At 41.0% G+C, this 27,353-nt stretch overlaps 1 protein-coding gene across 2 annotated transcripts in view; it reads right to left on the bottom strand.

The window, feature by feature from the left end:
* LOC132834259 (RNA polymerase II elongation factor ELL) overlaps window positions 1-27,353 on the bottom strand; it is a 93,502-nt gene that overhangs the window by 54,214 nt on the left and 11,935 nt on the right. For both annotated transcript variants that reach the window (XM_060852952.1, XM_060852951.1), the window contains exon 2: window positions 27,123-27,170. In XM_060852952.1, coding sequence (XP_060708935.1) covers window positions 27,123-27,170 — 48 coding nt within the window. The remainder of the gene's footprint in view (window positions 1-27,122; window positions 27,171-27,353) is intronic.

A 27,353-nucleotide genomic window follows, 5' to 3' on the forward strand; every position in this document is an offset into this window, starting at 1 on the left:
AATGCTAAAGGAATACATTTGGCCTGCTAGAACAAGATCCTGGGTGAGATATCTCAATCTTTACAGTTCCCTGCAGCATACCCGAGCGCTTGAGTTTGGGGTAAGGAGGAATGAACTAATTTCCCTTCTTTACTCACTTACTCCCATTAGTCGGCTGCAACAAGATTAATTTGAAAAGAATCTCTTCCCTTGTGGGCACGTGTCCCTCAGATCCAAATGAACTCATATTTTAAGAGAAGCCAATTTAACCAAGCTTTCTTGAACTAACAAAAATAATGAACTTAATAATTACAAGCACAAGAAATATGAGTAAAAGTATATAGAACACCCACAGATTAGAAATAAGAGGCAAGTCCAAAAAGATTTTAAGAACTGCTCGAGTCTCTGACTTGCTCACAGTGAGCAGATAGTTGAACATTGTGGCTGCAGCAGTGGATACAATTGGTAAACAGTCAGTTTCGCGATCCATAGTTTTGCAGATTAGTTGAGATCTTGTAGTTCTGGTGTCAGCTGGTTTCCTTTTAATTGGCTCTGGTGCTTGGAGATGGACAAGGTCTTTATTGGTAAGAGGTGCTTCAACTGTGACCTTCACAGCCCATAAATACTTGTACTCAGGCTGTATACAGGATGCTATTTAGTCCGAATTTAATACACGACGTGACGTCGAACACTTCTTCCGCCGCCTCCGAGCTTACTTTCACAATCAGGACTCCCGCCCACTTTCCAAGGACCCCTTCGCCCACCTCCAACACACTGCATCCACCTGGACACCCCGCACTGGCCTATTTCCTGCCATCGACCTCTTCATTTCCAACTGCCGCTGGGACATTAACCGCCTCAACCTGTTTACCCCACTCCAACCACTCACCCTCAACGCACAGCCCTCCAATCCCACCTCACCATCAAGCCAACAGATAAAGGGGATGCAGTGGTAGTCTGGTGCACTGACCTCTACACCGCTGAAGCCAAACGCCAACTCGAGGACACCTCTGCCTACCGCCCCCTTCGACCATGACCCCACCCCCCCATCACCAAACCATCTCCCAGACCATACAGAACTTCATCTCAGGAGATCTCCCACCCACAGCTTCCAACCTCATAGTCCAGGAAGCCCACACTGCCCGGTTCTACCTCCTTCCCAAGATGCACAAGCCTGACCACCCTGGCCGACCAATTGTCTCAGCATGATCCTGCCTCACTGAACTCATCTCTACCTACCTCAATACTGTCCTATCCCCCCAGTCCAGGAACTTCCCCCATACATTCAAGACACCACCCATGCCATCCACCTCCTCCAAGACTTCCGTTGTCCCGGCCCCCAATGCCTCATCTTCACCATGGATATCCAATCCCTCTACACCTCCATCCATCATGATCAGGGCCCCCAAGCCCTCCGTTTCTTCCTCTCCCGACGTCCCCAACAGTACCCTTCCACCGACACTCATTCATTTGGCCGAACTGGTCCTCACCCTTAACAATTTCTCCTTCGAATCCTCCCACTTCCTCCAGACCAAAGGGGTAGCTATGGGCACACATATGGCCCCCAGCTATGCCTGTCTCTTTGTTGGCTACGTAGAACAGTCGATCTTCTGTAATTACACCGGCACCACTCCCCACCTCTTCCTCCGCTACATTGATGACTGCACTGGCGCCACCTCATGATCCCGCGAAGAGGTTAAGCAATTCATCAACTTCACCAACACATTCCACCCTGACCTTAAATTTACCTGGACCATCTCTGACACCTCCCTCCCCTTCCTGGACCTCTCCATCTCCATTAATGACAACCGACTTGACACTGACATTTCTTACAAACCCACCGACTCCCTCAGCTACCTGGATTATACCTCTTCCCACCCTACCGCTTGCTAAAATGCCATCCCATATTCCCAATTCCTCCGCCGTATCTGCTCCCAGGAGGACCAGTTCCACCATAGAACACACCAGATGGCCTCCTTCTTTAGAGACCGCAATTTCCCTTCCCACGTGGTTAAAAATGCCCTCCAACGCATCTCGTCCACATCCCGCACCTCCCCCCTCAGGCCCCCACCCCTCCAACCGTAACAAGGACGGAACGCCCCTGGTTCTCATCTTCCACCCTACCAACCTTTGCATAAACCAAATCATCCGCCCGACATTCCGCCACCTCCAAAAAAGACACCACCACCAGGGATATATTTCCCTCCCCACCCCTTTCCGCCTTCCACAACGACCATTCCCTCCGTGACTATGTGGTCAGGTCCACCCCCACCCCCCACAACCCACCCTCCCACCTTGCCCTGCCACCGCAGGAACTGTAAAACCTGCGCCCACACCTCCTCCCAAGGCCCTAAAGGAGCCTTGCAAATCCAAAGCTTTCCCTGCACATCCACTAATATCATTTATTGTATCCATTGCTCCCAATGCGGTCTCCTCTACATTGGTGAGACTGGGCACCTCCTAGCAGAACGCTTTAGGGAACATCTCCGGGACACCCGCACCAATCAATCACACTGCCCTGTGGCTTAACATTTCAACTCTCACTCCCACTCTGCCGAGGACATGGAGGTCCTGGTCCTCCTTCACTGCTGCTCCCTCACCACCAGACGCCTGGAGGAAGAACTCCTCATCTTCCGCCTCGGAACACTTCAACCCCAGGGTATCAATGTGGACTTCAACAGTTTCCTAATTTCCACTTCCCCTACCTCACTCTAGTTCCAAACTTCCAGCTTAGCACTGTCCCCATAACTTGTCCTACCTGGCTATCATCTTTTCCACCTACCCACTCCAACCTCCTCCCTGACCTATCATCTTCATCCCCTCCCCCACTCACCCATTGTATTCTATGCTACTTTCTCCCCACCCTCCTCTAGCTTATCTCTCCACGCTTCAGGCTCACTGCCTTTATTCCTGATGAAGGACCTTTGCCTGAAACGTCGATTTTACTGCTCCTCGGAGGCTGCCTGAACTGCTGTGCTCTTCCAGCCCCACTAATCCAAAATACTATTTAGTCCTACTAGAGCAATCTGGGAGAGTTGAAACTGGATTTTTCACCCCTATTCTTGTACATTCTTCAGAAAGGAAAAAAAATTGAGACACCATTCATAGTAGGGGTGGCTTGCTGTTCAGCAGGGGATCGCCAGCCCCTCATTATCTTTAGAGTTACAAGTGACCACAGTCCAATATGATTAGAGTTTCTTTAAAAACTTTAGCTATTATATTCTTCCCCTCTCTCTTTAGTCTGTATCAGTCCACTTTTTAAAAAAAAACACATTTTAGAATTACAAGTTAAAAGTGCTTTGGGATTCTGACCCAGATGTCACAGAGATTACAAGAGGATGTCTGTGAGGGAGTCTGTAAAATGTGTACACAAGAAACACCTGCACTTGCAGTATTACAGTGAAGACAAGTTGTGCTTGGCTAGCCCTACTCTCCATGCTTTACACATCTGTTCACAAATCAAAGAGGAGTGGAGATGTGGTTAACAGCAATGGATGATTTGCAGCATCTTCTGTGCATGCATCAGTGATGTTTATAACTATCCACAAAGCTACGCTGACAGAATGGGATAACTATTTCCTCTGTAACATCAGTCAATACAGCTTTATTTTGTGCACTTGTAAAATAAGTGGTTCGACAGGCAATCTCTCACATGAACACCAGCTTACGTGTTACCCTCACAGCTTGGCTTGCAAACTGACAGTTACTGGGGCATGTTCAGGGCTACTAGAGCCATAGGTGGGAGCTGAGGGTCAAAGACCAGGTGCAGTCAGTCAGGTAGGTATGAAGTAGAATAACAGACTCCTGTATAAGTGGTAAACTGACACACGCACATACTTCCAGAAACATGTGTACAGATACTCATTGTAACTTAACATGACCCAGAAAAAACAAACAAAAAAGCATTTCTCAATTGGGAAAGCAGGTGGTTTCAAAAAAAATGATGCTGTCACAGGAAGAGACCCTGCTAGAAATAGCATCAACCACTATTTCAGTTGAGGTTCTATTCCAAGTGATATGATACTCTCAATCAAGCATATAGTTATGCACATTTGCAGCACCCTAGTGAACCCTGTTAAGGGCAAATACTTGTAGAGTTCAACATGTTCAGACATGTGAACCAAAGCTGGACAAGGTGCAGATGGGTAAATATTCAAGCATTTGGGCTCAACACAAAGTTATCAAAATTAACAAGTTCACAGATCACTGTTACACTACAAATAAGTCTTACTCATTGAATAAGATGGATTTTCAAACACTACTCTCTTCTGTGAAACACCATCGAAAAATAAAGATGTTTGACAAGTTCTTTAATTTATAAATCAAGAAATACATGAGTTCTAACACCAACCCCAGGGAACCCTGCAATAAACCTTAATCCAATCCAAGAAAGTACCATTCACCATTGTTCCGCCTATCAATTTTGCAATCATGCTGTTCATAGCCCTTTGATTCTACGAGCTCTAACTTCAATCAGAAACCCATTATGTGACATTTTATCAAATGCGTTTTGAAATGAAAGGACTTCTACGTCAGATTTCAGTTCACAGCCAGGAGAGCAAAGCAGGAAGGCTATTGAAAGCTATCTCGACCCTTTGTTGGGATTGGTCCCAAAGACAGCAATAGCAGTCAGCAAGGGGCAGTATGTCCCCCAAAAAGGCAACTGGGAACAAGCAAGGGCCTCAGCAGGTGGCCCACTACCCAATTCAGAGAAGGCTTCTGACGCAGAGACTGGACAGTGAGCTCTTGGATCTGCAGTTGGAGCGCCACCACAGGAGGTACGGTACATCAAATGTTACATTTATCTTCAATACAGTAATATTTATTGTTTTTATTTTATTTATCAATATAGGACTTGCCATTTAAAGTATCATATTTTAACTTGAACATAACATTTTAAATCTTTTCTTAAGTTCTACATAACCTAACTTCTCAATGAATATTTTTTCTTCCCCATTTAGTTTCACTATTTTCAGTAATGCAACCCTGACAGAGGACAGCCTGTTAGGATAAGAGGATTCCTCAACTACTGTGCAGCTTTTGTAATTCTCTGCAATTTACTTGCATATTTATTCCTCTACATCTCTCTCACTAACCAGTGTTCTACAGAATACATCCAATATTGAAATGACCTGTTGTCCTTTTTAGCTCAAAGTAAAATATTCTGTCCTTGATTCCTCAGGAACATTTGCTCCAGCACTGTAACGTTTTACTCCTTTTCTCTCCACCATTACTCAGCCCTCCCCCCACCTTTCCTCAACAGTATATATCCTGAAATATTTATTAAGCACATTCACAATGTCAATTTTCCTGCTCCTCGGATGTTGCCTGACCTGCTATGTTTTTCCAGCACCCCACACAGAACTCTGATCTCCAGCATCTGCAGTCCTCACTTTCTCCATTCACACGCTTGCATAATATTCCTGATCTAGACTTTACCTTCCCTCACACGTCACTATTTCTGCCAAGTGGGATCTGTCTTTCCAAATTCTCTGTACCTCTTGGCTTTCTACTCTAACATTACCTTGTTGCTTCCTTACCCCTGCCAATTTACATCCTCTCCAGAACCATGAACAAAACATGACATCACGAAATTGGTCCCAGCGACTCCCCTTTGTCATGTACTATTCATTATGTCCCCGAATTTCATCAAAATCCATCCTACCATCTGCTCAGCAACACATTCATCTGCTGTATTCTCCTATTTCATCACTCACTGGCGCATTGCATCAGGAGTAATCCAGAGCTTACTTTGAGATCCTGTTTCTCCCTAGCTCTCCCAACTGTTGCAGGAACCACATCCCTCCTTTTACGCACGTTGAAGCTGAAGTGGACTACGTCCATTAGCTCACCTCATCTTCTTCTTTCAGACTCTTATTGACATCATTGATCTTGGCACTAGGTATGCAACATCATTCTGGACTCATGTCTGCGGCCACAGTAGTCTGTTTGTTCCCCCAACTATCTAATTCCCATTCACTACTGATTTTCCACTCTTCTCCTGTTTCCTTGCATACCTGAGCCTGCTGTGGAGCCAAGGATCTGGCTGTAACTGCATGTCAAGTGAACCATCACTCTCACCAGGATTCAAACCTTTCTGCACATCCATGGAAACATATAGGCTTTGTTGTCTGAGGACATTGCTTCACATTTCAAATGCATGTCAGATTCAACCCGACCAGTAATCCAAGATGTCAAAGGTCGTCAAAGTTTTTTGTTTATTCAAGTATACACCAAGCGTGCAGACACGGCTGAAAATCAAGATCAAGCCAAAAGGAAAGGCTCGTGTTTGCCTACCTGCTCACTGTCCTAAACTTGCCATGTGGAAACTAGTAACAAGAAATTGTAAAATCATTGATCCAGCAGATGAACTGAGACCAGCAGAATGCTCAAACACATTCAACTTCCTTAGAGCTTTGCAGACTCTAACGTTACATTAAGGAAAGCTGTGGGCAGTGGACAATCAGCTGATACAAAAACAGGGAAGACTAATTAAAATGTAGCCACTGTCAGTTGAGGTAAGGATTCAGAAGCAAAGGCTGCACCTGTTCAAAGATAATGGAAGCACGAAATGATGGAAGTAATGATTAGAAGGGTTAAAGATCATCTTCATTTCTGAAGCATCAACTTCTGCTCTAAATCAAATCTCTAAAGCACAATTAACAGATGCACTACAACACAGCTATAACCACCATTTATACAATTTGATACATTTCTTAAATGTACTATTTGCAAATTCTAATTTTACTTCATATTTTGATGTCAATATTTAATCTATCGGTTACAACACTGTGGTAATCAAATACAAAAACTAACCTGGACTTTATTGGACTAGGTGTCATTAAACATGCTATTTTTCTTTTAATGACGCACGTCACTATAGACAGCAAATGTGCAATGTGGCAAGAGTTCAGATTCTCCTGAAATTATCTATTACCTCTGTACCATTGTTTGCTTTACGCAAACAATATTCATCTTTGTTCTCATTTTTAAGTAGCTGTAGATTTGTATATTAAGTGTCCAGTAAATGAATAAATATTTTGACTAATTAATAATACAAAAACAATGTGATAATTGTTCATACCAAAACAAAATAGTGAATGCTGGCAATCTAATGAAAGCTCAGAACGCTGAAATATTGCCTTTTGTTTCTCTCTCCACAGATGCTGTCAGAGTTTTGAGCATTTTCATTTTATTGTTAATAGTTATCAATGTTTGCCAATCAATCTCTCTGGTAACAAAAGGTCAATACAAACCATGGAATGCCATTCCATCATGTAATCAACTTTTGGAGATTTCACTGTCAAAATTTTAATTTTATTCTTACATTTTGCTTGTTTTTCTTTCCTTACAGTTTAATGAGATCTTTCTCCATCTCTCAATTTGAGTTTAATTAAGTCAACTATCTTTGCCATTATATTTCTATTCTTCTTTCCTTAATACTTAAGGAAATATGCTGATGGCCTTCCCATTCATTCACGGAGGTTTAAGATCCCCCATTACAATCACCACACTTATCAGCTTACACTTGCTTGAAGATAGGTCTTGCAGCACAGTGGTAGCATCCTAACTCTGGACCAAAAGATCCCGATTCAAGTCTCACTTGCCCTCACCTGTCATAACATGTCTGAATAAGTTGATCAAAATAATTAAGCTCATAGGAAGTTACAGTGCAAAAGAAAAAGTCTGGCAAACAACTTTTACCAAGAAACATCCAGCTCATACATGTTCACAGCCAGTGCAATATTTGAACAGGCTAGCTATTCCCATCATAATCTGGGATGTCTTGACACTTTACAGTTATGACACATTAAGTTGTATGCTAATGTGTACCTATTAGCTCCATTTGTTTCAGTACATCAATGGCCTGCTTCACGTTTGAAGAGATGTTAGGAAGTTTTAAAATAATTCTAGCTCCCAACTTACAGCAAAAGGCCTGTGAATTTTCTAATTAATGTAACCCATTACCTCTTCAAAATACAAGCATGCTATGCGTATTCAAGTGAAAAGCAACTGAGCTACTGTATATAATGGAGAGGACAAAATTTACACAGAGTTAGAATGCTACACCAGTGAATTTTAAGATCCAGATAAGATGAAATGCTTTGCATCTGACTATTAGGGTATCTGCGTACATCTTACCATAACCAAACTCAAGATCTATTTCACTTCAAATCCCTAAGTACACTGCTTTATATACAGTACAAAATGTAAGTACGATGTTATTACATTAGCCACCATTTTACAAACAATTCTCCACAGACTCAGTGAAAATACATTTTTGTTAAAATATTACTGAAGTTGATGCACGGGGTGGGGGGGGGGGGGGGGGGGGGAGGAGGTGGGCACAAGATTACTTTCAGGTTTTTTATTATAGAAATAAACTTTTAATCAACATGGTCACAGTTTCTTAACACTTACTGGCGACTTCATATGGAAGAGAAAAAAATAAACATTAAGCAAAGTTTGAAAAAAATGACATCTGTTGCGATATCATGTACTGCTGCATTTGGAATATTTTGATAAGTGATGTGTCAATATTGGGCATGCTATTGCTTTGTAGCAGGTACAGTAGATAAACATCCAACAGTTCACATCAACCAGTGAACTAACACCCTGTGACAACTTGCCTTTATAGAGCGCCTCTCCTAAGGAGCATTCAAAAGCACTTTTAGTGAACTACAATTATAATGCAGGCAAACACAGCAGCCAACTTACACATAGGATGGTAACACAAGCAGCAATGATACAAGTGACCAGATAAAGTTTCAACAGTATTGATCGAGGACAAGTGCTTGCCAATTTATCAGGAAAAAGTGCCTTGCTTTTCTTCAAATATTGCCTGGTGTCTTTTTTAAACCCTCGTAAACTGGCAGATCAGGCTCCATTCGGATCATAAAACAATATAACAATTTCCAGGACTGAATGCAGGACTCTGCTTGGATTACATGTTCAGCCTCCGCATTGGAGTTAAACCACAACTTTCTGACTCAGACCCAAGTGAGCCAAAGTGACTAGCTCTTGGCCAAATTAATTAGCTTGCATTTACTAAAGTATGTCTGAACAACTGCAAAATTTTAGCAGCTGCACATATTATATACAGAATGAGAATGCATTTGAAGGAATTTGGACAAGAATAGGAATCTTCTATTTTTTCAATCCAGAGACTAGATGTAACAAAAATAAACAAAAACTAACAATATCCTGAAAGTGTGAAATTTAAACTCAGCTGTTAAAACTAGCATGGAAATCCAATAATTAGCGCAATTTACAAATTCACCTCACCATTAACCTTTAGCTATATTTCAGAAACAAACCATGGTGGCTCAGTGGTTAGCACTGTTGCCTTGCAGCGCCAGGGACCCGGATTCAATTCTGCCCTTGGGCGATTATCTGTGTAGAGTTTGCAAATTCTCTCAGTGTCTGTGTGGTTTTCTCCGGGCACTCCGGTTTCTTCCCACAGTCCAAAGATGTGCAGGTTAGATGGTTTAATCATATTAATTGCCCATAGTGTCCAGGGAAGTGTAGGTTAGGTGGATTAGTCTTGTGAAAATGGAGGGTTACAGGAATAGGGTAGCGGGTTGAGTTTGGGTGGGAGGTTGCTCGGGAGCTGACGTGGACTTGTTAGGTCCAATGGCTTGATTCCACACTGTAGGGATTCTATTTTTAAAAAAAAAGCATGATATGCCATTGAGCCCGCTCTACAATCCAACAAGACCACGGGACATCCTACTGTGGCCTGAATGCTATCTCCATGCTAACCTCGAATAGCATGACTCCCTTTGAACGCAATGTTCAAAACAACTACATACACACTAATTATAGAACATGCCATAACTTTTAAATATTGACTACTGAATAGTATTTAAGTCTTTTCAGTATTAGAAAGAATATTTTGCATAAATATGAAACAACAGGCCATCCAAACATTGCAAGTGAAAATGCAAGATATCACCTTACACAATAAAATTAATGACAGCTATCTTATGGAAAATTGGGTGTGTCTCTCCTTTTGATGGTCTGCAACAAAATCCCTTTAATTAGCTGAAGTCAGCACTGGCATAATCAGATGGAGTTGGTTTTTGAAAAAGCAGACAGATTCTGGAGTGAACAATCAGGTGCATCATGTCAAAGCCATCGTGAAATGGAAAATGCAGTACATTATGATGGCAGCAATGAACATTAGTATCCCCAAAATGAGTTTTATATTCTTAACTGTTCGAAAGCTGTATAATACATTCCAGATCTACAGGACTATCCTAGTAAACCTAGTCACGAAAGGCTCTCTAATGCAGTTAATTTGACTGTGTTGATAGCCTTAAGGATGGTTGGATTATCTTTAGTAAGTTACAGATAGAAATAGAGCACTATGGTGGGACCACTGCTGTCAGCTTAACAACTTAAAACAGAAAATGCATGACAAACATATTTATCAAATATAGCATTGACTAGGCAATTTGAAATGAGCATTTGGTTCTAAATACTTGTAATCAATCTTTACCATTACTGAGCTACACCAGCGCAGGCAATGAAACATTTCAGATCACTTCATTCAATTGAATCCTGACCCAGCTTATTTTTTCTTTAACAAAACATCAAGATTATTACTTATGTTTATTCAGTTGTGAAACTAACAATATTTTGGAGAACTACTCCTTTGTAAGAAACAGAAAGCAGTCCAGGGTCTATAATTAGACAAGTATCATGGTCCTTTGGGAAGCACTGTACAATCCCAGAAGTATTTGTTCTAATATTAGTGAAAGATTTGACTCTCTGCACAGTTGATGAAAGCATTATGGCATGAAAAACAGAGTTTGGGGCCTACTGTGCAATTACTACTCCTTAAGTTGTGTAAAAATGACAAATTAAGACTTAATGAACTCTGAACTGAGATTTTCATCTGTTCCTGACACTTATTGATGTGCAGTTCTAAAAGGATACATGCCAATTGATGACCATGTATATCTGGATGATGAAGGCAAAGGGATGGACACAAATAGAAGTATCATTGTTCACTTGATTCTGATCAGGTGTACCTCAAATGAAAGTCAAAGCCTTTCTAAGAAAGAAAGGAATCACAACTGCCCATTCTCACTCATTGCAAAATGGTTCAAAATACACAGGATGATGCATGAATTCTTCACAAAAGTCTCCATAAAAGGCTGGGAAAATTCAATCACACAGGTAACCAAGAGAAAAGCAGTCCCTAATGTGAAAGTGACAGAATTAGGAAGATGTTACCCTTCCGATCTGAAGCCGTTACTTTTTGTGCTTGCTGCCAATAGATTTTGTTTGCATTGCACTAGTGAACCTATTAGCAGTGAGCATGAGAGAAACAGCCTGATTGGAATAGCAGAAAAGGTAGTAGCTGATGACGAGCTGAATGATCACAGTACTCAGGCCACTGGGATGCAAGAAGTGAGACACGACACTAGCAAAGTGAAGCCCCTTTTGCCTTTCTGAATCACACAGAGAGAAAAAAAAATCAGATAAATCAAAATTATGCAATTGTCATGGATAAAATGTTGTGGAGACAGATGTGAATTGGATTATGCTTTGGTCTCTCATTAGCAGTTAGGACATACTCACTTCTGAGTTGGTATGGTTCGCTGAGGTGACAATCAATTGGAGGATCAGGATCATAGAACCCCAGCGTGGAAGGAGGCCGCACAGCCCATAGAGTGCTCATTGACCCTCCTTACAGCATGCCACAGCTGTACCGTATCCCTATAATCCCACATTTCCCGTGGCTAATCCACCTAGCCTGCATATCTTGAGACTGCGGAAGGAATCTGGAGCACCCAGAGAAAACCCACGCAGACAAAGAGAGGATGTGTAAACTCCACACAATCACTCCAGAGTGGAATAGAACCCAGATCCCTGGCACAGTGAGGCAGCAGTGTTAACCACTGAGCCACGACACCACTATGGGAGCAACTCCATTGCAGTTGCACGAAAGACAGTAGCATCTGCATCTAGGCACAATTACAAATGATGATATTACTACACCTCATGAATGAGTTAATGAGAACCAAGCAGGAGCCCTGAAAACCAAAATAAAAAGCCCCTCAAAAAAAAGGATGTCTAGACTATAAGCAGTTTTCAGTGAACACCATTCTAAAACGTCAATTTGAATGGATATCATAAAACAACTGCACACTGTAGTGTGAACCTTCCGTGTTCAAGTAAATTTGCATTACAGTGGGAAACCTACTTCATAAACAGTAGATGTCAAAGAAACTGTTTGTTGAACTCAGACTTACATTTCAGTGCTCCATCATCGACAGGCTAAAGACCTGGAAAAATATTTTGGGTTTTCTCGGATTTCTGACAAATTATCGATGAAAACGAAATTTATATTGGAGAAGCGGAAGAATTATTTTGAAACTTTTAACAGTCACCTTGTGTATGTTGCAAGAAATTTCCCAATAGAGCTGAATCCACTTCAACTGCTATATGTTACCCATTTTGCTGGGCTGTTACATTCCTGACAGAGTCCCATACCAAATGAGAACCAATTTTATTGTTCTTTGTATCTTAGCACCCTGAGCAGCTATTTTCCTGTTCATTGCACCCTCCACCTCCCAGCCTCCTCCAACTCCACTGTCAGAACAGGCCCAGTCACAAAGGTTAGGGAAAATCGGAGACACCCTTCAGTTCTCAGCCTTCTCTACTTCTGAAGCTTACTCACCTGGAAGCTGAAGTCAACTCAGCAGCATGTACAATAGGTGCAGGACCTTGTTTGCAGTATATTCTTTTACCAAAAAAAAAAATTATTGTGCAAATGTACTGTACATCCATGGTGTCACAAAACTCTAGAATGTTGAGTCTAAAAGCCGTGATTGTTTTGAATTTCTTGGAACCAGAACAGAGATGGAATATCTCAACATGAGCCTTCTTGCCTTAGAGTTTAACTTTTAGGATTCTCAAAAACAGAGGACTCACACACATTGGATGCCGATCTTCTGCTTGGAACATCCATTGGACTGAAGGGTTGGGTGAACTTAAAGGATTGTGTAGCTCTATTCCAACAAGAAAATAAAAGCCTACTTTTTCACCAGACTAAAACTTGATTGAGTTTTTTTTGAAGAGGTAACAAAGAAGATTGATGAGGGCAGAGCAGTAGATGTGATCTATATGGACTTCAGTAAGGCGTTCGACAGGGATCCCCAAGGGAGACTGATTAGCAAAGTTAGATCTCACGGAATACAGGAAGAACGAGCCATTTGAATACAGAACTGGCTGAAAGGTAAAAGACAGAGGGTGGTGGTGGTGGGTTGTTTTTCAGACTGGAGGCCTGTGACTAGTGGAGCGCTACAAGGATCGGTGCTGGGTCCTCTACTTTTTGTCATTTATATAAATGATTTGGATACGAGCATAAGAGATACAGTTAGTAAGTTTGTGGATGATACCAAAATTGGAGGTGTAGTGGACAGCGAAGAGGGTTACCTCAGATTACAACAGGAACTGGACCAGATGCGCCGATGGGCTGAGAAGTGGCAGATGGAGTTTAATTCAGATAAATGCGAGGTGCTGCATTTTGAGATGGCGGCCAATCAGCAGGGATATCATTGGTTGACCGGTTCAGGGCTCAGCACTTACATCCAGACTAAAAAGCTGGAAGTATTTGAATGATGCCAGATTGTAGCAACATTTAAATCTTTTCACTTTAATTGACTGCGCTGTTCATTACAGTACAGTGACAATAAATCATTCTTTCATTCATCTCTCACCCCATCTTCCAACTTGTTCTACTCTGCATTACCTCATCATTCTCCCAGTTAAGATATTCATAGATAGAATAGAATCCTTGCAATATGGAAGCAGGTCATTTGGTCCATCAAATCCACACCGATCCTCCAAAGAGCACCCTATCTAGACCCAACACTTATCCCATCCCATAATCCTGCATTTCACAAGACTAACCCACTTAGCTTGCACATCTCTGGATACTACGCATCTTCGCACAATCAATTCACCTAACCTGCACGTTTGGACTGTGGGAGGAAACTGGAACATCCGGAGAAAACCCATGCAGGCATAAGGAGAACATGCAAATTCCACACAGACAGTTGTCCAAGGGGGGAACTGAACCACAACCGTAAAAAAAGCCAAGAGCAGCTGGTTCCTGCAGACGCATTTCAAACCAGGAAATATCCTTTTAGCATATGCCACATCACTTGGGGCGGCACTTTGTTCAGCGTTTAGCACTGCTGCCTCACAGCACGAGGGATCTGGGTTCGATTCCTGCCTCGGGCAACTATCTGTGTGGAGTTTGTACATTCTCCCTGTGCTTGCATGGGTTTCCTCTGGGTGCTCCAGTTTCCTCCCACAATCTAAAGCTGTTCAGGTCAGGTGAAAGGGTCATGCTAAATTGCCCATAGCATTAAGTGCTTTAACCAGGGGTAAATATAAGGTAGGGGAATGGGTATGGAGGGGGGGTGTTAATCTTCAGAGGGGTGGTATGGATTTGTTGGGTTGAAGGGCCTGTTTCCATACTGCAGGAAATCTAATCTAAACTACTCTTGACACACTATGTAAATTGTAAAACTTGAAAAGCTACAGTACAGGAAGTGCTCTCCTGTAATGTGATTTGGTTGCAATGCAATTTGTGAATTGCAGACTTTTTTTTTAAAGTATAAAGCAAACTCCCCTTCTCTGTTCTATAATACTATCCATGGTACTAGCTGGATGGCAAAACACAGCCTCAGGATCCTCTGACTGCAAAATACAAATTTCAGTGTCTTCAGCTAAAACAGGAATGCAATCAACTCAGCAAACCTTGAAATTTAGCTTGAAACTGGGAATTGTAGTCTACGTTTAGAAGGAACTTTATTTCAAACCGGGGAGAATCTGGAGGAGGACTGGACTTCCGCATTAGCATGGTCAGTCCGCTTTTTGGTGAACAGCTTTGTGAAAGGCACAGTACTGTAGACAGTAATTTTGGTGTGAAAATGTTAAATTTACTGTATAATTTCATTAAGATACACAATTTAAAGATTTACATACTGCGCTATCATTTGTGTTTGGCTAACTACTATATTTGTTTTGACTTTTACTAATTTTTTTGGTGGTTTGCCCCAACCCTGTTTTTCCCAGAGGCCCCATTATTTACATTACACGATTTTCTATAAAATGGTGTTGCACAGGAACGCAACAGTGTTATCAGAGAACTACCTTTATAGATGACATCAAATACTCACAGTAATCATAGCACCAATCAGAAGAAAATCAAAATCAACCATGCCTAACTCATAACTAGCTGATAATTCTTTTAACTGTGTAAGTGGGCAAATCCATAGAATCCCTACAGTGTGGAAACAGGGCATTCAGCCCAACAAATCTGCACCAAATCTTCAAAATGCATCCTATCCAGACGTCTATGCTATCTCTGAAAGCCTGCATTTCACATGGCTAATTCACCCAACCTACATATTCCTGGACAGTATGGGTAATTTAGTACCACCAAGCCACCAGGGAGGAAATCACACAACATGGAGGACACAGGGAGAATGTGCAAACTCCACAATCATCCGAGGGTGGAACTGAAACCTAGTACTGTCAGGCAATAGTGTTAACCAGTGAACTGTGCCACCACACTGCCTCACTGTTGGTAGGGAAGGTTGTCTTCCTGAAGCTGACTTTGGGGGGGGGGGGGGGGGAAAAAGAGGCGTGTGGGGAGTGGGGTGTTGGATGGGTGAGACAGCGAAAGGTTGAAGGGAAGATGCTGACCAACGTTGTCGAGCTCCAAAATGGTACGAGAATAAATTTTTTTGCTGCATACTCATTAACATTCCAATCTCCCTACTCTGCATATACTGCACATAGTCTGCATCTGTGCGGCCAATCACATGTATTCCGAAAGAATCAGCGTAGAATAATGAGCACCCATATTGGTTGCCATTTTGATCCCTGGTCAATGGCCCTTACCATGCCCAAATTCACAACAAGGTGTATTATTCAAGGGTAAATTGCTTTCCAGATGATCAAAATGTTGATGACAACTGGCGAAAGATTTGATTATAGCCAGATAACCGTACGACTCTGGTAATCCCAGAATGAGTTACCATCTGCCTTCTCTCTCTGAACTTTTTAAGCAAGACACAGAAATACAATAGGCAGAAAATGTATTCAGCATGTTCTTCCAAATAAACCTGTTGGACTATCGCCTGGTGTTGTGCGATTTTTAACTTTGTACACCCCAGTCCAACACCAGCATCTCCAAACCAAAATATTTCACAATGTATTACGTTTGAAGGAATCTATCCTACGCAATCAATTGAAGCAGCTAATTTCATGTAAGATGCCTCTCGGTAATATAACCTAAAGGCATGAGATTAGGTTCCACAAATTCTCTGGTGACTCCAGCTCTACCTTGCAAACAAGATTTCTCAACCACTCCCTTGTCTGCACTGTCAGAAAATAAACTGTACAGTCGGTTCAGATATAGCACAATAATTATGTTCTCCTTTGATCCATGTTAAGAAAATTATGCAATAGCAACATCATTTAAACTACTGGGGCCAGAATAGAGTTATAGCCAATACATGTGAAAAGTTTGCACTCTACAAATAACAATCTAAATTCTTCAATCACGCTAAAGCCAATTCACATTGAAGAAACACATATTAAAGCAGAACCCACTGCAACATCCTTCAATTAACCACAGGCAAAATCGAAGCCATTGCGTGCAGTCCCCACTTGTCATTCGGTTTGCTCAGCATCGACTTCACCTTCCTCCATGCCACCATCTTGGGTTGAACTGGGCCTTTTTCAAATCTCAGTCTAAAAGTTGTCACTATACTAAGCTTCCAACGCAATACTCTCTCCATTGCATAAATTGCCTATTTTCACATTAGGAACATGATCCTCCTCAGTCCATCTGTTTTCAAAACCATCATTCATTAGCGTCCATCACCTCCAATTAGTGCTCATTTGAACAGCCTTCAATCCTCCACCTAATCCAAAACTCTATTGACTTCCTATACAAAGCCTTACTCTGCCATCCAAACTCATTATTGACGACTGGCCTTCTAGCCCAATCAATATGAACATTCACAACATCATGTTTTACTGCCTCGGTGTCTTATTTCTCCCACTATCTGTAACCTCTTCCTGGGTGTAAAAAAATCTTTGGTGATTTAGCTTCATGTGTTCACCTCTCTTTGCCCCTAGCCTTAGCATCCACCAGCCATATCAGCTCCATGCTCTGGAGAGCACTCCATAAACCTGTAGCCTCATTCTTTAATACCCATACCTTTGGTCACCTTTCCTAATGTGCTCTTCGTCGGGTCAGCGTCCATTTTGATCTGGCAACAGTTTGGCTCTTGGTGTACTTTAAACAATGCTACAAAAACAAGAAAAGTTCTTATCCAAAATATTTACTGCCAATGAGGAAGAAAGGCTTCCACAAGCCCGTTATCACATTTCAATGTGAATTACTTCTGAAAAATATTTGGCTCATTATATTGGGGGAAAAAAACTACATCTATCGCATTGGATTCAGCTGGACTGAGTTTATATTTCAGAATGAACCATATACCCACATGTTCTGAATCAAAAGTCAGACATGGGTTATAATCAGAATTAGATCTGCTTGTTGCTGTGAACAAATTGGAGTTCGATGGTTTGTAGAAAGTTTAAAATGAAGGAGAACATTCCTATATAGACTTCATAATGTCACAGTTAAAATGATTGATTAAGCAATTTGGAATTACTAAAGTCACAAGACAGAATAAGCAGGTGCAGATTAAAAGTAATATTTTCAAGAACAAGAGATTTGAAATAAACTAACCAAGCTCAAGTCATAAAACCTTACACAAGATTAATTAGAAATCTATGATTATGAAATACAGATTAAGATTTACGTGCAACCACTAATTTGTAGGATTAATCAGAGAAATTATCCTCCTCTGCTCCTATTCAAACCTGCTCTTAAGAATCAAGGAATCCGTCCCAAACAGAACTAAAATGAAAACTATATATTCTTTCCCTCTTTGGAGATGCTAATTCCTTCATAGACTCTGGTTCTGTGAACATTGGTTCCATGGGTATAGCTCACTCTCAGTTATTAAACCAGTATAGCTTGTACTCCACTGCCAAAATCAAGAGTGAATGTCTGTAGAACATTCACCCACAGGAATGGCACAAGCAACTCTAGCTCTCTGTTCCTTCAACAACCACACACAAACACATCCAGTGGTGATTGATTTATCATAATCAAGAATCGGATGAACTTGCTCCTTCTTAACTCAAGGTGGTTGATAATTGCAGTACTCTGATAAATGCCCTGCTGAGGTCAGATAAATTACAATAAGTCACAAATCTCTGATTTACTCCTGGTGTAAATAAAATTATACAGACAGTATTTTGTCTATATTGCAACTGCCAACAGCTGCAGAACAAATTAATTTGTGTTAAGTGGTTGGAGAATTGGGATACTATTAGTCAAGTGAATCAATGATTCACTGGATACATTTGCTAAGCCATTGGTCGAGCAACAAATGCAGGTTTTAAAAGGCTGGAGCCAGAGTAAATCAAGGTTTGTTCACTGCCAACAAATCACAAAATTTCAGTGTTATAGGCAAGAGAGTGTTAACACTTCAGTACTGTCACTGAAGTATAGTAGTCCATTTTTAAATTTTAGGATTACCATCATTGCAACTGCAACAGAAAATATTTAGTAATACCAGGCAAATATCTTATTGCATTAAACAAAGGTTTTCCTTTCAAGTATTTTTATAATTATGAAAATAAATATCAAATATGCACAGAAGAACAGTCTTTTGACTTACAACATACAATGTAGTTAACAGAATTGTTTGAATAGATAACTCAAATTTTTGTTTGAGATGGTGACATTCCCAAGTAACTTCCTCAACACTATCTGCTGTCAGCAATACTGCAGCACACCGCTCCCTCCCAAACCCCTTTTTCTTGAACCCTTTTAAAATTCACCGCATGAATAACGCAAAAGAGAATCCTGAAAATGGCTTCAAACTTCCACTTGAAAGATGCTGGACTGTAACCAGTAACATTAGCAATCATATTTGCATACAGCAAAACATAAAGGGAGAGTTCAATAAGGACTAGAGATTTTGGACACTAGAAACGAACTGATTGAAGTTTTATTATCTAAGATTTTATGCTGGTATAAGAACTGGCCTTATTTGTTTAATGGTATGACTCAGCTCTCACCCTTCCTCACAAATTGTCAAATTGTCCTTGGTATATAAACAAGCAAAGTAGCTTTGCAAATGCTTATCATGCTTGTTTATATACAAAGGACAATTTTACAACTTGTGAGGAAGGGTGAGAGCAGAGTCATACCATTAAACAAATAAGGCCAGTTGGAGCAGGATCGAAGCCTTTGCTGCTTACAGTCATAGAGATGTACAGCACGGAAACAGACCCTTCGGTTCAACCCATCCATGCCAACCAGATATCCCAACTCAATCTAGTTCCACCTGCCAGCACCCAGCCCATTTCCCGACAAAACCGTCCTCTTCATATACCCATCCGAAAACCTCTTAAAATGTTGCAATTGCACCAGCCTCCACCACATCCTCTGGCAGCTCATTTCATACACGCACCACCCTCTGAGTGAAAAAGTTCTCTTTTAGGTCTCTTTTATATCTTTTCCCTCTCACCCTAAACCTATGCCCTCTAGTTCTGGACTCCCCAACCCCAGGGAAAATACTCTGCATATTTACCCTATCCATGCCCCTCAGAATTTTGTAAACCTCTGTAAGGTCACCCCTCAGCCTCCCGCGCTCCAGGGAAAACAGCCCCAGCCTATCCTTATAGCTCAAATTCTCCAACCCTGGCAACATCCTTGTAAATCTTTTCTGAACCCTTTCAAGTTTCACAACAACTTTTCGATAGGAAGGAGACCAGAATTGCACACAATATCCCAACAGTGGCCTAACCAATGTCCCGTACAACCACAACATGACCTCCCAACTCCTGTACTCAATACTCTGACCAATGGAAGCAAGCATACCAAACGCCTTCTTCACTATCCTATCTACCTGCGACTCCACTTTCAAGGAGCTATGAACCTGCACTCCAAGGTCTCTTTGTTCAGCAACACTCCCTAGGACCTTACCATTAAGTATTTCAGTCATGCTAAGATTTGCTTTCCCAAAATGCAGCACTTCGCATTTATCTGAATTAAACTCCATCTGCCACTTCTCAGCCCATTGGCCCATCTGGTCAAGATCCTATTGTACTCAGAGGTAACCCTCTTCGCTGTCCACTACACCTCCAATTTTGGTTTCATCTGCAAACTTACTAACTATACCTCTCATGCTTGCATCCAAATCATTTATGTAAATGACAAAAAGTAAAGGACCCAAGAATTTGGGAATTTCTTCCAAACTTTGTTTTGCCAGGAACGTTCTTTCCTCATATTGATGGTAAGAGGGCAAAGTTTCACAGAACTAAAGTAAATCAGGAATTGCCACCTAGATATGGAGACAAAAACATTGTTATCTAACATTAACAGTAGTCAGTCATGAAAAGGGACAGTTTTGAAATATGCCTTCGTCAAGCAGACAAGATTTAACTTTGCACTGGAAAGGATCATAACTTCAGTGACAGCTTGCGTAAATATTACGTTCCACAGAAGTACAACATAAACTAAATATTTCAGATCTGAATTAAATGGCTATTCCTGTTTAACAACTAAAGTAAATGGAGACTACAATACAGTCAAAGGTTTGGTCAGTAAAGCAACAAAATGAATGGTTGGAAGCATCCCAAAAATGCCTGAGGTTAAGAAAGCACTTTTTGTTTGGAATAGATCACTAAGGTTTAATTAACAAGTACCCTGGCGCCAAATTTCATCACCGGCTTGCTGATAAACAAGAGCAACTTGGGTAGGCAGGCAGTAATGGTAAATCAAACAGAGAATATGCCCCCTATCTCTCTGCCATTTCTGAGGTATTCAATGTTTCATAAGCTACTCAAACGCAAGCATATTTATTAAAATGACTTGTAAAAAAAGGATACATGGTGTTGATTTCTTGTCACATGCACAGTGGTGCTGGGTCAGTGTATGTCAGGCAATTCTTATGCATAAAGTTGCCAGCATCATGATACTTAAATTGTCCAAATGAGTGCAATAATTTCACTTCAGTTCATAATATTTAGTTTCAAAAAAAAAAATTGAACCTCATCTTCAGTTACAGAAGAGATTTGCCTCATTCAATGCCTGATTGAAGTCTACTGAAAATGCTTGCCACTTTCCCTACAAAGACAAATGCTGCACTTGTCCAAATAAAAAGTAATGCAACGCATGCAGTTTTCTCCCCAGTCATGGTAGTGGACAACTGCTGAGGTTGGCTGTTTAGAAGAAACGCCTGGGTACTCTGAGTTTTCGCCTTACTTGACTCAGAAGCTGTTAGTCCCTATAATCCTTATGCCTCACACCCAACCTCTCCATGGTTCCCCATAGCCTCCATATTAACTTACGTTGCACACTTATTCATAACACTTCGTATCCTCTATGCCAATTCATACCTTTCCCATCTCATGGGCTCTCGGAGGCTCTAACCCACCTCCACAGAGCCAAACCTTATGACCTAAGTCAAGATAAAACGTTCTAACAATCAAACAATTCTCATTTCTACACAAGTGACAGCTAAAATAAATTCCATTTTATTTTAGACCCATTCAAGTGGTTAATCATTTTAGGAAACAAACATGCATCTACTCATACTATACACCAGACAACCAAACCTTTCATAGCCTTTTTCACTGTCAATCAAGCTGTGAACTCAGATCCCCCTGCACGGACAAATGTAGCTATGAAACTCAGCCAAGCACTCAATGACATAATAGTAGCACTTGGGGAAGTGTCAACCAAGAGGTTTATTCAAACTTCATGGCAAGGCACTCTTTCTCAACCTGCAGCAAACAGTCTGGTAAATCAAAGCAGTTTATTTTTAAACTGGAGCATTTTTTTTAATTTAAAGAATAAGGGATTTAAAAATATCCTCACATGGCAATTCCACAGAGCATATTCACCCACCAAGAGTGACTAAGTCCATTCTATTAATTTGTGCTTCTGACCTTTTGGGTTAAGGCTTTTACAAAAGCCAAAATGGCTATTTCAACTCATTACCTTGTTTAACTGCTCTTGCTGAGTATTTACTCCATCCTTTTTCCCATACTGACAGAAGATGGATCTGTTGAAAATAGGGTTGAGACTTCAAGTTCCAGGCCCCGCTTATTATTTTTAAAAGGTCTACAGAGGTTTTTTAGCTCTTTTAAATTCCAAGTCACTCTCTTGCTAGGAACAAAAAGCTTTTGAACCCCTGCCTAAATCAAGATCAACATGGTCAGAACAAATTAGAAACTATTTTTCAGACCTTAAGTCAAAGCATATTCAGATCAAAATCACAGCTATTCATCATTCTCAAATTTGAAAGTGCTTAATATTTAAAAACCTAATTGTGAACATGGAATCAACAAACAAATGTGAACATTGACATTTTACAGCCTCGCAAGAGAAATGCAAAAAAAAAACTAGAATAGATCGCCATTTTAGTAAAGACAATATAGCACATTTAAGCAAAATTAAACATGAACAAGATCTGACAATGTACTACAGTCTACTACTTTTAATTCAAGTTGTTCAATTGAAAATTAGATTAGATTAGATTACTTACAGTGTGGAAACAGGCCCTTTGGCCCAAGTCCACACCAACCCGCCGAAGCGCAACCCACCCAGACCCATTCCCCTACATTTACCCCTGCACCTAACACTATGGGCAATTTAGCATGGCCAATTCATCTAACCTGCATATTTTTGGATTGTGGGAGGAAACCGGAGCACCCGGAGGAAACCCACGCAGACACAGGGAGAATGTGCAAACTCCACACAGTCAGTCGCCTGAAGCGGAAATTGAACCCGGGTCTCTGGCACTGTGAGGCAGCAGTGCTAACTACTGTGCCGCCCACTATGCCACCCACTTGTGCCACCCTGCCGCCCACTACATAACTCATTTGAAGTCCTGAATTTGCACTATATTGCACTATATGTATTGCTTAATTCAAATTATTTTAAAATTAATTTCTCTCTTAAATTGACATTGTTTGAACTATTTTGCATCCCCGATGCCACAGCCCACAACACATTTCCGTGTATGCAGCAATACCGAAGTTAATTCTTGGTAACCCACAAATTCAGTAGCACGCATTTGACAATGAAAAATAACACTTTATCCACCAGTATATTGATTTTCCTGATGTAGACATTACGGGTAATTTTCTAAGAGTAAAGGATGCATTTTATTACATTTCCCAAGAGAGAAAAGCCAAGTAAAAAACAAGCACCTGTCCCAAAATATTAGGAGAAAAAAAATAGAAACATAGCATCCCTAGAGAATAGGGATTGTCCATTCAGCCCATCAAGACCACACCAACCCTCCGAAGAGCATCCCATGCAGACCCAACCCTCTATTGTATCACTGTATTTTCCATTTCCACCTAATCTGCACATTTTTGGACTATGGGAGGAAACACAAGCAGACACAATGTGCCAACTCCATACAGACTGCTGCCTGAAGGTGGAATCAAACCCAGGTTCCTGGTGTTGTGAAGCAGTTGTGCTAACCACTGAGCCATCATGCTGCCCCAATATTATCCAAATATTATTTTGAAAATTGTAGGAACTTTAATTAACCTTGGTGTAGTGAAAAATCTATCTGCTATTGTGAATTACTTAGAATCAACTATATCCTCAGAGTAAAAACTGGTTGAGGAAAGTTTGACCCAAAACATTAGCTCTGGTTTCTCTGCACTGATGCTGCCAGATATGCTGAACTTTTCCAGCAATTTTTATTTTCATATCCTCAGAATTTTGCATTTCTCTTTTGAGTCTCTCCACACAATCTACTTTTACAAGTCGAAAGGCCAATAACCTGCTCATTCAACACAACCAATGGCATTTTCCTTGTACTTTTAAGGCCTCTGACATCAAACATCCTCATGATGCATCGCTCAAATGAGGAGCTGCATCTTTGATGTTATATTCTCCCATTTACTTTCAGTTAAAATCTGTTGAAGGCTGGAGACCAATTAATAATAACTAAAAAGAAACAGAACTCCCTAAATAAATTTTGAAAGGAGACTAGATTCAATAACAGAATGACGTTGAGGACTATGGAGATCCCAGCCTTATGTCAGATGTCAACCTTAGCTCAAGCTGATTTCTCCGAATATTTTACATGCTAAAGAGAATCTCGAGAGGCCGAGATGGTTACTTTGCCTTTTGCTCCCTCAATCTTTCACTTGTTCAACATCTACTAGATTTCTGGATACTCAATGTATCGGGATTATGGGAAAACAAACTGGCACAAAGGTAGATAATCTGTATGAATTGTTACAACAGGCTTGTCTTTCTGAAGAGCTTCTACACAGCTTCTATTTGTTACATTCCTTTTTTAAGTTTTTTCCAGTTGTGATGAAAGGTAATTGATTTAAAATGATAACTCTGCTTTTCTCTCCACCGATATCAGGCCCGTTGACTCTTTTCAACATTTTCTGGTTATATTGGGATCCTAAGCTACAACTATAGTTTAGTGTACAAATAATTCAAGACTCCATCTTGGTGAAAAGGTTGCTTGATCACAAGTGCCAGGTGCCACAAACCCCACAGCACTGTTCAGAAAAGTTTGTGTAGTGTCCCAACTTTCCCACCTGAAGCGTCACTAAAGTCAAATTAACCAATTAGCCAGTTTATATTAATTTAATATTGCTGCAGCAGTGCTTATTTACACAAGATCCCTCCAAGGTGTCCTCCCTCAACACAGCCGAGATATGCTCCCTAACCAGTAATCCAACTCCTTCACCCCTTTTGCTTCCTCCTCTGTCTCATCTAAAACACTGATATCCCGGAATATGAAGTTGCCAATCCTGTCCCTCTTCCAACCATGTCTCTATGATAGCAACAACACATTAAGTGCATGCATAATCCAAGCTCGAAGTTCAACCACCTTACCAGTTATACTTCCTGCACTAAAGCAAATACTATCCAAGCCTACATAACTGGACCTGCAGTACATAGGGGAGTTAGGAGGGCTAAAAGGGGCTATTATACGTCGTTGGCCAGCAGAGGTAAGGAGAATCCCAAGGCATTGCATTCATATATTAGGAGCAAGAGTGGGGCCAGGGAGGTCAGGCCTGCTTAAGAACAAAGGAGGGAGGTTATGTGTGAGACCAGAAGAAATGGGTGACATTTTTAGTGAGTACTTTACACCAGTATACACCAAAAAGAGGGATGTGACGTATGCTGAGGTTAGAGAAGGTGTATGAATACTCTTGGGCCAGTCAACATAATGAAAGAGGAAGCGTTGAGTGTCTTGAAATGTATTAAGGTAGACAAGTCCTCTGGGTCAGATGGGATCTGTCCCAGGATACTGTGGGAAACAAGGGAGGAAAGAGCTGGGGCCTTAACAGTTATCGTAGCGTCCCCTTTGCCCCCAGGCAAGGTTCCAAAGAACTGAAGAATGGCCAAAGCTGTTCCTTTGTTTTAGAAAGGAAAGGGAGACAATCCAGGTAATTACAGGCCCGTGAGCCTGATGTCAGTGGTGGTGAAGCTGTTGGAGTAGAGGCACAGAGATGGGATTTACGCATATTTAGAATGGACTTGTTAGTGATAGGTGGCATGGCTTTGTGCAGGGAAGGTCATGTCTCACCAACTGATTGAGTTTTTTTGATGAGGTGACAAGAACGATTGATGACGGAAGTGCAGTGATTGTTGTTTACATGAACTTCAGTAAGACATTCGGCAAGGTACCTCATGGCAGGTTGGTACGAAAGGGAGGGTTGCATGGGATCCGGGATGAGCTGGCTCGATGGATACAGCACTGGTTTAGTTATGGAAGACTGAGGGTAGCAGTAGAAGGGTGCTTTTCAGAATTGAGATCAGTAACCAGCGGTGTTCTTCAGGGATCAGTGTTGGGACCTTAGTTGTTTGTAATATGCATATATATTACAATGATCTGGGGGAAACTGTAGGTAGTCAGATTAATATGCTTACAGATGACACCAAAATTGGTGGAGCTGCAGAAGTGAGGAGGACTGTCAAAGGATACAATAGGATATGGATAGATTGCAGATTTGGGCACAGAAATAGTAAATGAAATTTAATATGGACAAATATGAGGTGCTGCATCTTGGAAGATCAAATTCAGTGTGAATTATACAACAAATGGCAGAACCTTTAGGAGCACTTACATAGAGGGATTAGGTTTACAAGCACAGGGACCTTTGAAAGTGGCAATACAGGTGGAAAAGGTGGGTCAGAGTTATCAAATAGAAAATGACAAGTTATGTTAAAGCCGTATAAAGCTTTAGTTAGGGCATATTTGGAATTTTGCACGCAGTGCTTGTTGCCACACTATCAAAAAGATGTTGATGGTTTGGAGACGGTGTAGAGAAGATTTACCAGGATGTTGCCTGGTTTTATTTATGAAAAGGGGTTGGATAAACTCAGATTGTTTTCACTGGAAAGATAGAGGTTGAGGGGTGATCTGATTGAGGTCTACAAAAATTATGACGGGCATAGATAGGATGAATAGTCACAGGCTTTTTCCCAGAGTGGAAAGGTCAATTACAAGAGGATACGGGTTCAAAGTCAGAGAAGGAATATTTAGGCGAGAAGTGTAGGGGAAAGTTTTCACACCGAGGGTGTTGGGTACCTGTAACACACTACTAAGTGGAGGTGGTGGAAGCAGACACATTAGCACTGTTTAAGGAGTACCTCAAATGACACATGAACAGAAGACAAACAGAGTCATAGAAACCACATATGGGCAATAAGGAGCTTATCTAAATAAGGATTATGATTCGGCACAGGCTTGGTGGGCCAAAGGGCCTGTTCTTGTGCTATAGTGTATTTTATTAAATAATGTATACAAGATAATGGTCCTATGGTGTTATGTTCTAGTGTATTTGAGTCACGACATAAATTGAAGTTTCTCTTTCACTTGTTTTATGTTGAAGTATCACATGTATGCTGCATGCAATCAAGGTTACATATGTTATGTTCACTGTTAACTAATTCATTAAAAAATCTAGCAGAGCTTTAAGTTTATAGTGCTCATTAAAGAAAAAAGGTAAAGAAAAGTACTTACCCCCTGATTTCCCTGGAAGCAGATTACTGGTTGATTCGGTAAGGAAGCCTAGAAAACAAAATAAATTTTAGCTTCAAATGCAAGCTGATAAGACAGGAGTGATCTATACTTTTAAGCTTATAAACTTTAATTTATTCAAGATCAGTATAACATCTAGGAAAATTGCAATAAAATTTTATCTACGTAACAAAAATGTGAGCTTATGTTGACGCCAATGCCTGACATTTTTGA

This window comes from Hemiscyllium ocellatum, chromosome 39 (assembly GCF_020745735.1).
Source record: "Hemiscyllium ocellatum isolate sHemOce1 chromosome 39, sHemOce1.pat.X.cur, whole genome shotgun sequence".
In the NCBI taxonomy this organism is placed as follows: Eukaryota; Metazoa; Chordata; class Chondrichthyes; order Orectolobiformes; family Hemiscylliidae; genus Hemiscyllium; species Hemiscyllium ocellatum.